Source organism: Ursus arctos, unplaced genomic scaffold, assembly GCF_023065955.2.
Source record: "Ursus arctos isolate Adak ecotype North America unplaced genomic scaffold, UrsArc2.0 scaffold_30, whole genome shotgun sequence".
Taxonomy (NCBI): Eukaryota; Metazoa; Chordata; class Mammalia; order Carnivora; family Ursidae; genus Ursus; species Ursus arctos.
In genome coordinates this window covers 30,293,499-30,307,328 of record NW_026622986.1, presented here as the reverse complement: position 1 = coordinate 30,307,328, position 13,830 = coordinate 30,293,499, and the positions used below count along the sequence as shown (strand labels likewise).

Here is a 13,830-nt window from a genome sequence, read left to right as displayed (position 1 = left end):
GCTTCATCCCGCCTCACAGCCCAACAACCACCCCAGGCTCCAGCCCAAGAAGAATCACTCTCCCAGGCACATCCCTGCTTGACATCCTCCCAGCCTCAACACCCAATCTGCCAAAGCTCTTTCAAAGCAACAGTGTATTTTTCAAGGTGCGTCCCAAAAGTCAGTGCTGCTGGACTGTTTTCCTGACCACTCCAGTTAGAGTACAGAGCCCCCAAAGCTTTAGCCCTGCACCTCTGTCCTGAAAGTCCTCATTCCTTCCTGGGGACTGACCCCAAATGGGTCTCCCCCAACAGATGCTCTGAGGGCAGTCTCCTCTCTGTTACTCATCAAGCTGTTCCCACGACGCACAGAAAATGCTTTGTACACAGAACTGCACAAACAGCCACTGCGTGTAAGGAAAAACAAAATATATCAGTGACGAAATAGGAACCAGGCACGCTGATGGGAAGAGCAGAATGCAAAACTGGGATGGGACCCAGCACTTTAAAGCATGATGGGGGTAAAGGGTCTAGTATGTGCAACAGGCCAGGAAGAAAGACATCATTTTAGGAGCTCAACAGACATAAACCAGTCTTTCTTAGGAAATCCTAACACTCTTACTAAGCTATGATTCCTGGCTGCTTCATTTACAAAATACCTTCTGGAAGCAGTCGAATTAAAAACGAAAGCAGCAGAGTGCACTCACTTCTGTTCTTCTCGATGTGAATTCCGGTAAATGGCGATTGTTGTGTTGCCTGAGGTCTGCCTTTGAAAGTAGACTTTACAGAGCAAAGGACCAAACCTCACCTTCCCAGTGAGATCTTCCTGCAGCCTGATTTAAAACCGCATCTTCCCTCCCACACTCCAGCCTTCCCCCCTCTGCTCGTCCCTTCCCTGCTGTGTCTTTCTCCTTAGCATGGAACATGTAACATTCTATATGGATTTACTTACTTTGTCTCCTCGCCTCCCCCCCCCCATTAAAATATAAGCTCTGTAAAAGCAGGGACTTTTGTCTACATTCCCAGTGTCCAGAATAGTACCTACCAACGCCAGTGGGATGGGATGTAGTCTCACATGTGCATGAGACACACACACACACACAGAGGTATATTACAAGTGTGGGATTCCAGTGGCTGCATCTCTTAGCACCACTGGACCCTGTAAGCATGTGCACTAAGGAATCTCCAAAAGTTATTAAAATGCACATTCATGTAATTCATTATCTTCAAATCCATCAGGGTCATGGTCCACATGGTCCAGAGCCAGCAGGTCTCAGAACTACAACCTAGAGCATTAACCAACTGGCCCAAAACTACATGGCTCAGAGCTAGCCATGAAAGAAACAGAACCAAGACTCTTTCCCTAAATAACACGGTAGATTTCACATACGCAGTTACATCATCATCATCTGTCAGTGCCATACTGGTTTAGATCACCAAAAACACCATCTAGAATCTCACTGTACAGTTAAAGGCTGGGCATTTCATCCTGGAGCTGCGACACAGTTAACTACCTGCCTGTCTATTGGCTTTAATGTTATTTATTTATTTCTTCAACAGGTGTGCCATGAAGAAAAGCCCCGAGGAAAACGAAAATGAAATTTTCATTATGATGAGTAGTAACAGTGCAGCGTTACGTTCTCAAACATACTACTCTAAAACCTTTTCCAATGTCAGGAGGAATAGGTTTAATTATAAATACCGACTACATTAGGAATCTCCTGATATTTCACTCTCTGTAGGGGAGTCTTGAACCTGGGGACATGCCCGTTGACATCCTAAGAGGCCAAAGCCCACACTGTAATCCTTACATTCTATAACAGGGTCAACGGGAGAAGAAAAAGGGGTGCATGCAGAACAGAAAGACTGAGTACGCTATCTTTGGTAAAAAGGATAAGAAAAGCTAAAATGAAAAAGAAAATGTACCTTAAAAAAATCAGAGAAAATATCTTCTCTGCCCCCGCCCCCCAATAAGACTTACTTAGAGAAAAAATTATTGATCGGGAAACCAAACTACTGTTCCTGGAAATCTATCCAACAAGATGAGGATATTTGGGCTGACTCTAACCATAAGCAGTACGCCACATCCTAACATGATAGATTATGATTATTTACAGGCATGAAAGTGTGAGTTCACTACTGACGGCACTCGGCACATCTGCACCTGTTTCCTTTACTGTGTGAACACCAGGCGAAGCTGGCACCATAGCCTCTTAGAATGAGGACAGGGTAATATGTGTCCAGGAATCACTGTATCAGCTGCTGCTGGAACAAAGGGAAATTCTGGCCAGGCTTCCGCAAGGTATCATCCATCAGTTCTGGGAAAATGTGCACCTCCCAGAATACACACTGAAGAACCCCAAAGGTCGATTTAAATAAAAAGGCTTTTAATGCAAGGTGTATGACTATGAGGACGTAAACTGCAACCCCAAAAACCATCCTGCAACTTATTCTTCAAATAAATTACTCTAAGAGTTACATAAAAGTAATTTATGTTCTACAGAAAAAATATTTAGAAAAAAAGAAAAAGGCATTTCATGATTATAACCATTTCCCATACTCTGAAATACATTATCACCACTGTATTTTTCAAATTTTACCAAATCATGAATAAAAGAAGAGCATACAAAATGACTCTAGAACACTCATCACTGAATTAACAAATCCAGTCTTCCTGGGTAAAAGAAATTAAAATGGAATTGACTTTTGGACCGTTAATTAAGTTCCCTCACAGAAGGCTGTTAATGGCAACATACACTGGGTAAGAACGCTGGGCTTCTCGGGGTCCCCGCCACCTGTTAGAGGGTACTTCAGGCGGAGACACGTACTGTAGGTGTGACTTCCACAGGTGACTTCTGTGAGATTATCTGCACGGCCAAGGGAAATTACAATCTTGAAAGACCATCAGACCATCACAAAAATGACTTCACATTAAAGGTAATTTCGTTTTACATTTGCGAAACACAGAGACAGGCTCTTCCTTTACGGAAGGAAAGCCAGTGGCAAAAAGGAAGCGGACGCGGGGACACACACTGGAGATGGGACACCGGCGGGCATTTGCTGAATGCAAGTCAACCACACCAAGGACTGCCAGTGGACGAGGACCAAGTGACTACTGCAGTGATTACCGTGTGTGACTGCCAAGCAGTTCGTGCGAATGAGAACGGGAACAAATGGACGCGTGGGTGTGACCCAGGCTAACCACAGAAGGTGGCACATATTCATGGCAGAGTTCACTGCTGTAACTCAGCTGTGCACCTGCACCTCGTTTCAGGTCACTCAAGGACATCGACAGTGCGGTCCGTATGAACCCCAATCTCTCCTGCAGCAGGAGGCACGTGACCAGCCTGGCTGTCTGCAACCAGTGACATAAGGGGTGCTTGGGACAGCACGGCCCAGGGAGAAGGCGCTCGCTCCCCGGCCGGCGTGCTATTCGGCCCCAGTGTGCTGTTCACTGCGCTGCAGCCCGCCCCGGAGCCAGCACATGCCAAATGGCCCGCTGTGAGCAGGTCGGCGGGAGGTGGAGGTGAAGAGCAAGGGAGGGAAGCTCACCTTGGTCACTGATGCAGGACAGATATGAAAGGGCTCACTCAAATTCACTGTTTCTAGCTTCATCCCAACTGTGAAGAAATGGCTTCGCAGATCTGCATGATCCTGTGGGGGGAAGGACAGAGACGCTGAAAGCTGACGGTAGTGTAAATGAACTCGGGCGCTCTCCGGACGCTCTCCTTGAACATTTTATCGGGTAACTAAAATCGGATTGAAATAATTAACCCTCCCATTTCAAATCTCTCATTATTGCAAGATACTCTGGATTTAATAATTTTCTGCGGGCTAAATTGCTTTTCCCAGGGAAGGAAACAAGCCTTTGTGGCCATACTTAAATTTACACTAAGCAGAAAAATTCACGTTGCCCTGCTTCGGTCTTCTAGGAGCTCTAAGAGAAGCACCTCAGAGCAGTGGGGCAATCAGTCATCTGAAACACACAGTAGGTGCATCTTCAGGAAACGTGGCCTCTTGCTCCTGGAGCTACTTCGCGGGGCTTCGGGGAGACCCGGTGGCCGACACGGCTTGCCCCCGCCTCCTGTGCCCAGGAGCACACAGCTTATCAGTTACTGGTGGTAAGCCGCCGATCCTGGGAATGCGCGCATATAAAGGTCCAACGCAGCCCTGCACACAATCAGAACCCGACTTCTGCTCCAGAAAGATGAGCAACACCCCCAGTTTAATAGGTGTCTGACAGTTTTATAACCCACTCACAGCAACCGTATGCGTGCAAGATAGAGCCTTCCTGCCTTCCCAAGAAAACAAATTTCAATATCCACTTTCCCTATACGGCAATAGATGAGGCTGGCTGGACTCTGGATACCAGGATTTATTTTGCTGAGATGGAGGTCATCTCATAACTCACAGCCCGGATAAACGCTGGTGGATAAATAAACGTATTTGCAGCCCGTCCCTGAGGGCATTACAGCTGCAAATAAATCCTGCTAGTTCTAAATACATCAATGGGCTGGGAAGTAACACAAATACCGAGGGATCTATTACTTTCTTTTATCTGCAAATCTAAAGTGGATTTTTAATTAATTCAATGATGTCATTCCACGTGCGACTCCGAGGATCGCTGGCAGAGTCCCGCAGGGCTGGGACCGCTCCCCCAGCAAAAGGTGCTCAGGGCAGGTGGTGGAGAAAGGAGACCACAGAAGACCTGCTTACGAAACTCCCCATCACTCCACTGCTTCACCAAAGACAGTGCAGACTTCAGACACCCACAGAACCACAAGGACCCTGTCTCATGTCGCCACAGCCGTCTGCAAAGGGACCCACACCCAGTGGGCGCACAATAAATGCTGGGTCTGGCCAAAGCAAACGGTACCACATCTGGGGGAGGGCTGAGGGGGTGTCCGACAAGAAGGGATGTGTTCAGTATGCAACGACATATGATAAAAACTCATGGACAGAGCAAGCCCGTTCTCAACCTTTACCAATTCCTTAAGAACTTAACAACCAACACTTGACAAAAATCATATGCACACGAGGCAAAGCACAAGGAAATATTCTTAAGTGCAGGAGAAGATTTTATTGTTTTATACTGATAATACAGCGGGGTTTTTTCTTTTTAAAGATTTTATTTATTTATTTGAGAAACAGCAAGCAAGCACAAGCGGGGTGGGAGGAAGGGAGGGGCAGAGGGAGAAGCAGACTCCCCGCTGAGCAGGGAGCCCCAGGCCGAGTTTGATCCCAGGACCCCAAGATCATGACCCAAGCAGAAGGCAGGTCATTAACTGACTGAGCCACCCAGGCATCCCTACAGCATTTTTTTTTAAGATTTTTTATTTATTTATTTGACAGAGATAGACAGCCAGCAAGAGAGGGAACACAAGCAGGGGGAGTGGGAGAGGAAGAAGCAGGCTCCCAGTGGAGGAGCCCGATGTGGGGCTCAATCCCAGAACGCCGGGATCACGCCCTGAGCCGAAGGCAGACGCCTAACTAGACTGCACTACCCAGGCGCCCCCCTACAGCATTTATTTTTAACGGTGGCTGGGAAGCTGGCTCAGAAAAAAAAAAATCAAAAGAAACAGTACAGAGAGTTAATGCATATTAACACACATCAACCACAGTGCCAAGAAAGGGCCAAAATCCACCAGGGATGAGACAAAAGCGGTAAACTTGAACCGAAAAGCACGAGCTGACACCTGTAGGAAAAGATTGAAAGTTACAGTTCCTGCCAGACATCAACACCCTCCCAGTATCTCACCGTCAGGGGGAGCTGAGGCACATTAGTGGGTTGTGCAGATAAAAACTTTTCCCCTTTTAAGTACAAGAACCCTTTCCCCTTTTGAAAGAAGGAATTACTCCCAAGTTGTAATATAACACAAACTTCGCCCGAATATAGTCAACAAGTTGAAGCAGTCATTAATTTCCCGCTTGACAAGACAGGAAAGCCTTCAGGTACTAGGGACGCACGTGTACTCCAGCTGAGCCTTGAACAATGTGGTGGTTAGGGGCGCCAACCTCCCGCACAGTTGAGAATCTGCGTAGAACTTTTGACTCCCCAAAAAGTTATGAGCCTACTACTGACTAGAAAAGCCTTACTGATCAACCCCATAAACAGTCGATTAACACATATTTCGTATGCTGTCTGTATGATAATGCATTTTTACAATGAAGTAAGCTAGAGAAAAGAAAATGTTAGTAAGAAAATCATGGAGATGGGTAGTAAGGAGGGCACGTATTGCATGGTGCACTGGGTGTTCTACGCAACTAATGAATCATGGAACTTTACATCAAAAACCAGGGATGTACTGTATCGTGACTAACATAATAAAAAAATATTATTATTAAAAAAAAAGAAGAAAGAAGGCCTGATGGTCAGAAACAGATAATGAAGGAAAGAAAGAAAGAAAGAAAGAGAGAGAGAGAGAGAGAGAGAGAGAGAGAGAGAAAGAAAGAAAGAAAGAAAGAAAGAAAGAAAGAAAGAAAGAAAGAAAGAAAGAAAGAAAGAATAAATAAATCATGGAGAGAACACATTTCCAGTACTCGACTGTATCTACTGAAAAAAAATCTGCGTGTAAGTGGAGTTCAAATCCACACGGCTCAAGGGTCCACTGTGTAATAAACGGCCTAGACGAAGGTAAGGTTTTCACAGAAGTTCTGTTTCTCTCTGCTATCAGATGTCCCTCCTTGCTGCCATGCTCCCTCTCATTACTCACAGCTACAAGGCTAAACATTCTCGAGGTGTGGTTCACCAATAATAGGAAATGTGTAACTTCTGGCTGCCTCTGCCCCAGCACTCTCCTTGCAACTTCGATCCATCACCTGGCTTTGCTTCTCCTTTCTGTTTCTGCCGTCCGGGGTGCCGGACAACATTCTGGGCTTCTGGTCTACCCACTGTCTTCAGCCCCTCTTGATTTCAGGTCTGTGCCCACTCTTTGCCCCAGATACTTCTGTTCCTACCGTTGCTGTGAGTAGAGCCAGCTTTCCAAGTAGGGCTGATGCAGGACTGACAGACCCTCTCTACGTTCCAGGCTCTCAGTTTGACTTTGACCACTGACACGAAGTCTCTAGCCACATCTACACCCCTCCTGGATCAATGCTCCAAGCCCTACCAGATTCCAGTGCTGCACCAGGAACCCTACACTACTAGATGTCCCTTAACAGCTGCCTTGTTTTATTCACAGTTGTCCGGTGGGACCAGGCACTGGCTGCATCGAGGCTCAGGGCAACAATTTGCTCCTCAGATAACCTCCTTCCAGAGCTGCAGCTGGTGTTAAAAGTGTTTATAGTTCATGGTTTCAGGGTATCCTGCAAATACTCTATGTCTAGGTAAAGAGGGGATCATTTTGCGCAGAAATCACACGCTCTTCCCTCTTTCCTGGAGTGGCCATGTGCTTGTTTGTCCTCCACTGTCTCTGTCTTTCTGCTCACCCATAAAAATACCATTCACATCAAAATACAAGGCCATATGTGAAATGAAAAGATTAATGACATTAATATTTTAAAAAAATTAAAATGGTGTTGACAGTATTTTATCTCAATGACATTAAAATATTTTTAAGCAACTGAGGGGCGCCTGGGTGGCTCAGTCGGTTAAGTGTCTGCCTTCAGCTCAGGTCATGGTCTCAGGGTCCTGGGACTGAGCACCGTGTCAGGCTCCCCGCTCAGTGAGGAGTCTGCTTGTCTCTCTCCCTCTGTCCCTTGTGCTCTCTCTCTCTCTCTCTCTCAAATAAATAAAATCTTTTTAAAAAATCAAATATTTCTAAGCAATTTAGGACTAATGCTCAGTGAGCAAAGGTTTACAAAGCAGTCTTCTCATTGTCAATCATGGCTCAGATTTCCTACATCTTAAACTACTTCTAGCTTTCAATGACTTGCAAGCACACAGACCTCGGCCTTGTAGAAATGCATCTGTTCCAAACTATGTGAAAATTCTTCAACCCTATCATTTCATATATTGAAAAAGGAAGCCAGACATTATGAGAAGTAGCTGCATCCAAACATGGGCGTTTATATTCTGGTCTCAAATAATCCACATCTATGCAGAAGAGCCTCTTAAATGAATACTCTCAACTTCAGAGACAAGCCCAGCAACTATGCAACACGCTCCTGTATCCCCAGCCCCACCTTCCGCTTTCTTAAAGTCACTTGTTAATCAGTACATTAAAAAAAAAAAAAAGAAAAGAAAGAACAATCCTTCAATGACCACCCATTTCAAAAGCAAGTCAACACAATGAAAATTTTTAAAATCCAGGAGCAAAGACGGATGACGCTCCCGAGTTTGATGATGACTATACATCTACCGCCCTGATGCGTCTGTCCTTCGTGAACGATGATGTCAGAAACGTTGCACTACAAGAGGCAGATAGTACCTGCTCACAGGGCTGGCACTGACACCTCCCGCCGGCCCCCGGAGCCCTTGAAACACACTGGACAGGCAGCCACGTGTGCAGGGCAGTATTTCCCAGCCAGGGCTGAACTCTCCCATTTGTGTTCCACCATTCATCCTATAAAGACCCCAACAAGTATTTATTGAAGTACGTTGAAGAAATGTCCAAAACTAGATGGATTTCTTGATATTCATTCCAATTCCATATTCTATGGTTCACTCAATAAACATGCAGTAAACACCACCAAGATACCACACACACAGAGTACTCCATGACGTAGGAAACACACACACGTACGCACACGTTATCAGAGGGAGAAGGAGGAAAACAAGGGACAGCTATCGAAGATCCAGGCTTGAAGAAATTCCAGAACGAACATTTTTACTGCAGCTAGAATATAAAAATCACTACTGCCACGGCGACGGCGATCTGAGGATTTACAGGAGGGAATCTTAATTTGGAATAGGAAAGCACGTGACTTGGAAGGGTAAAGAAAAGATGACGGGAAAGTGGCTTGGTAAATTTAGCTCGGGAGTCTGGGCCTTCAAATACCGGGTTTAGGCATTTAAGTCTGATCAAAAAAGGCAAAGGGAGTCACTGACACGCCTAAAAAACACAGAATTTTTTATGATAATTAAAGAATTCAATGCCAGTAAATTTCTGAATAAGACAATGCACAGACCTTCTGAGCTCTTTGTGTGTGTGTGTGTGTGTAAGTACATTCATATTCATATACGAGGAAAGGTACAGATCCTCTCATTGAAAAACAAATTTAATCGCCCCCAGACCATTTACTTAGGGCTGCTCATGCAGGGTACCCACATTCATTTATGCAAACACCAGCTAATCATTCTCGATGTTAAAAAAGAGAGTGTTCCTGGCCCCTGAAGATGATCTGCAAAACTGATTATCCACTGGGAGAGAATGGAAAATTCACTGTGGTTTGAAAGATTCATTCTGGCCTTTGCAAAAGCTCTAGAGAACCATTCCCACCTCACAATTATCAGATCGAGAATGACGTTACTCCTGAAATCAGGAGGGATTCCTAAATCCTCAGCACGTTCACAAATATGCCTGCCACATTCAAGAAACACTGTTTATTTAAATGTACCGGAGTCCAGTTAAATTGCTTACAGAAAAACTTTCATTTAAGAAACGCGGGCAATGTCATCCCCATCTACACTCATCGCTACACGTTTTATTCTTGCCCTAAAGTAGTTTTATATTGATCAGAAGTAAAACGCCCTTCATTTTATTGGAGGACTGTCTTACCAGCCTACCTTAACAATCGCTCTTCAGGGAACCTTATTTTCAGTGGAATGACAATGTAAAAGAGATTATGTATACATCCACTTCTGTTTTCCATCAGCTTTATTCCCTCCAGAACCCAGGAGTTCCCGCACTCTCGCACTACCATTCAGGCACTCTGCACTGAGAATAAAATTGGTTTAGCACATGATACCAAAAACGGAAACCGTAACAACTCAACATATTGTAAATACCTGTGAGCACTTTCTCGCATTACCATTTTCCCCTCACAGCAGACTACAGGGGAGTATCCAACCTACAGTAAGGAAAATAAGACACAGAGAGGGGGTGCCTGGGTGGCGCAGTCGTTAAGCGTCTGCCTTCGGCTCAGGGCGTGATCCCGGCGTTTTGGGATCGAGCCCCACATCAGGCTCCTCCGCTAAGAGCCTGCTTCTTCCTTTCCCACTCCCCCTGCTTGTGTTCCCTCTCTCGCTGGCTGTCTCTCTCTGTCAAATAAATAAAATCTTAAAAAAAAAAAAAAAAGAAAAAGAAAGAAAGACACAGAGAGGTTAAGTTATCTAAGTAAGGACATAGAGCTCATCAGTGAAGCCAGATTCAAATTCAAGTGCTCTGACTACATCCATGATTAGCTTCAAGTTATAGACCGGACTGGGAAGCAAAGGCCAAAAAGGATCTTTTATTTAATTATTGCTAATTAGTAAACAAATAAAACTCTTGTAGCCTATGGGCTCCTAAAATTTTATTTCAAAGACAGATACTGCCAGGTTAAAAAGTAACGGCTATTAGTACTCCTCATCTCCTTAACCTCCAATTTTTGCTGTTAATTCATAATACATTTTTAATGGCTTATGAAAACAAGTGTGTCAGAGAATTGTGACACTAAAAATTACCCCCCAAATGTTCATATACACTCAGTCTTCATCAAAAATGAACAGGTGATTTCTACTAACTGCTTTCGTGTGTTCTGCAAGCAATGAAGATTTACGAACCCAGCAAAATGCTTATGGTGCCTTGTAAGCAAGCCATCCTTCATCGGTACCCATCGCCTCACACTACCGATGCTAACCCAGACAGGTTAATCTGATAAACGTGGTTAATCGAGTCCACGTTCCCGGCTACAAAGTGCACACGACTCTCAACCCGTCAGTAGTAATTTAAATACTACGTGTTAAGCATCAATCTACACGGAAGGAAGAGGAAGCCGATGATGCAGCTCCTGATGCTGAGAAGCCTGAAATTTAGTTAGAAAATGACAAAGGAGGGACCAAGACAAAGTGTCACGCTGGAAAAAGAAGTGCGGACAAACCACAGTGTCTTTGGCTATTCGGCTTTACAGCTCTGGCTGACGTCTCACTTTTGTTCACCCGAGATGCAGAGGTCAAGGAGATCGGACAACCTCAGGGCATGCACCCCCCCACCGCCCCGGTGCATGAGGTCCATGCCAGTCACCCACCACTTCCAACATCAGCCTCTGCTGCGGTCCCTGCCTTGGAAGGGCCTGCCATGCCTGGAAAAGGTCCTAGCTGCTTCTGGAAGAATCAAACACAGCTACCGAAGGAACACCCCTGCGTAGAGCAGTCTTCACATTAGTCATCCGTGAGTAAGCACCACCCCAAACTTCTCTGGCAGAGTGATAAAGCTGCAGGGTGAGCAGCGGAGTGCTTTATAAAACAGACAAACGACTCTAAGTATTAATCTACAGGAGGCTATGAAACATACTCCGCAGGACACAGGAGGAAGAGGAGACGGGGAAGATGGAACGTTCCATCGTATTCGGTGCCCCTCATCGGCCACATTCCTCCCTGAACCTGACTCATCTCTGCATTTATCTTAGGGGCTGGAAGAACTGCACGTTATACCCTCAAAATGTGGCAAGTGGCTATCACAGACTCCTGAAATAGCTGATGCTTCTTGCCACCCCTGTTTCACTAGAGAAATACACTGCACATGATAGGACACTATGAAGAATGGGGCGCCAGGGAGGATGAGTTCAAACTAACACAATACAATTAAAATGCACTTGGTGAGGATTGCCACGTAAGAAAAGCAGTGCATCCTGCCCTGTGCGGAAACCAGACTCCTAACCCAAGTTCCACAATCAAATGCTACAGGAGATTTTCCAGGGGGGGCAATATAGGCTCAGTCTTTAATTCTTTGCTCTCTCCTTTTTGCATATGTTGATATGAAATAAAACGGGCAAAAAGCAGATAGGCAATTTGCCCCTCCCCTGCATTTTTTTAAGCACCAAAACCTCTCTCTTTTTTTAAGTAGGCTCCACGCTCAGCATAGAGCCCAATGCAGGACTCGAACTCACAACCCTGAGATCAAGACCTGAGCTGAGGTCAAGAGTCGGACACTCAACTGAGTGAGCCACCCAGGCTCCCGGAGCACCCACATCTCTTAGTGTATCAACAAAATTACTGCACGGTGTCATTTCATTCAGTTCCGACATGGCAGTTTTTTGGTCCACAGGGTACTCAAAACATTGCGCATGCATCTTTTCAAAGGCCTCAATTAATTTACATAATTTCTAAGAATAGGCTTCAGTGAAGTCAAAGGAAGGTTTTAATTAGTATTACATTCAAATTGATATATAATGAACTATGCTTTAACGCCTTTACTCATATCAGCATGATATGTCATGCTAAAAAAAAAAAAAAGATCCAGTGCAATTTATCATATTGTTCCTCTTTTTGTTTTAGCAGAGATCTAATGCTCATATGTTCACTAGAAAATTACTCTCATTATCGTAGTTTCATCTAAAAATGGACATTAGGATGCCAGCATTTATTAAATCAATAGCATTATTACATTTTAATTCCACAGCACTGAATTAAATTTAGCCAATGAAATATTTATAATGAAAATGTAATAAAAAATCTGTACGCCGAACACTAATCAGCATTTCCATTCTTCACTTACAGCTGTAAATAGTCGTTTTATCTACTAGTCATGCAGTAAATCAAGTTAAAAAACTGTAATGAGAAAATGCAGTACTATATACTTCAACCTGAACCACAAGATTTATAACAGGTAACAAGAGTTGACCTATTTCACAGTTAAGTCCAAAAACTGGTACACTAGGTTTAAAAAAAAAAAAAAAAAAAAAGAAAAGAAAAAGAAAAAAGCAGAGCACTGAGAATGCCTTTCATTGATTAACATTTAGCACCATAAAAGCATTTGTAAGTGGCAAGAAATGCAACCTTACTTACAGCAGCACTATGGGAAAAACCACGGCTGATTTTGTGTGTGTAGGTAAACAGTGATTACATTCCCACACTTATTGCATCCTCTCCCCAGTAAAGCCAGGGCCTCTCTTCCCGTCTCCACAGCAATGCCCAGCGGGGCTGGGGGAGGCAGTCTAAGTGCCCTGGGCTGAGGCCGCTCTGGGGGGAGTCCAAGCTTCACAGCCCAGTGATGGAACGCGGCTGACATACTGTTGGCTGCCCCTTCTGCTGACAGCCCCAAATGCAACCCAACAGCTGTCTTGGAAATTGTGACCATGGTCCTGAACGGTCCCCACTCGGGTGGACTCGACCCTTCAGAGATAGAATGCAGAGCGGGTAATGAGCACCATTTTTCCACAAAGCAGGCTGGTTTTGTGCTCCGATCCTTGCAGACATGGACAGCAGCGACTGTAGCCCAGAGAGTGTGAGCTCCCCTGAACGGTGTTCAGGTGGGGAAGATCCCACAGTTTTAAGGGCCAAGTGCCAGGCAGCCTGGCACGGACCTAATACCAGTGAAAAGTCTCAAGCGTCTTCCTCACATCCCAGCTGTCCTCACTGCTAACCAGTCCACTGGTTTCCAGGGGAAGAAAGTATTCGTTCTCTGGACTAAGGCTTCTCCACCTCAGCACTGTTGGCATTTGGGGGCCAGATAATTCTTTGCCTCACCCACGAGGCACCAGTGGCAGGCTCCCACGTGTGGCCATCAAAACGCCTCCAGACGTTGCCACACGCCCCCTGGCAGGCAAATCCTCCCCAGCTGTGAACCACCGATCCAGACCCGGTCAAGAGAGAAGTCGGGTCTCGCTGAGAGGTCACGTGCACGTGTGGGCTCCTCCCTCTTCACTTTCCGCGAGCCCCCTTGGTTCTCTTTGCCTCTGTCTCCAACATTTAGTCAGCCTGGAAGCTCTGCACAGTCTCCTGGTTTGATGAGTTCTGCAGACCAACCCTTTCAGTTTTGACTTCTAGATG

At 45.2% G+C, this 13,830-nt stretch overlaps 1 protein-coding gene across 6 annotated transcripts in view; it reads right to left on the bottom strand.

Moving 5' to 3' along the window:
* Positions 1 to 13,830, bottom strand: part of SFMBT2 (Scm like with four mbt domains 2) — a 222,435-nt gene that overhangs the window by 79,569 nt on the left and 129,036 nt on the right. For all 6 annotated transcript variants that reach the window (XM_026478728.4, XM_044392054.3, XM_026478726.4 and 3 more), the window contains one exon: positions 3,531 to 3,632. In XM_026478728.4, coding sequence (XP_026334513.1) covers positions 3,531 to 3,632 — 102 coding nt within the window. The remainder of the gene's footprint in view (positions 1 to 3,530; positions 3,633 to 13,830) is intronic.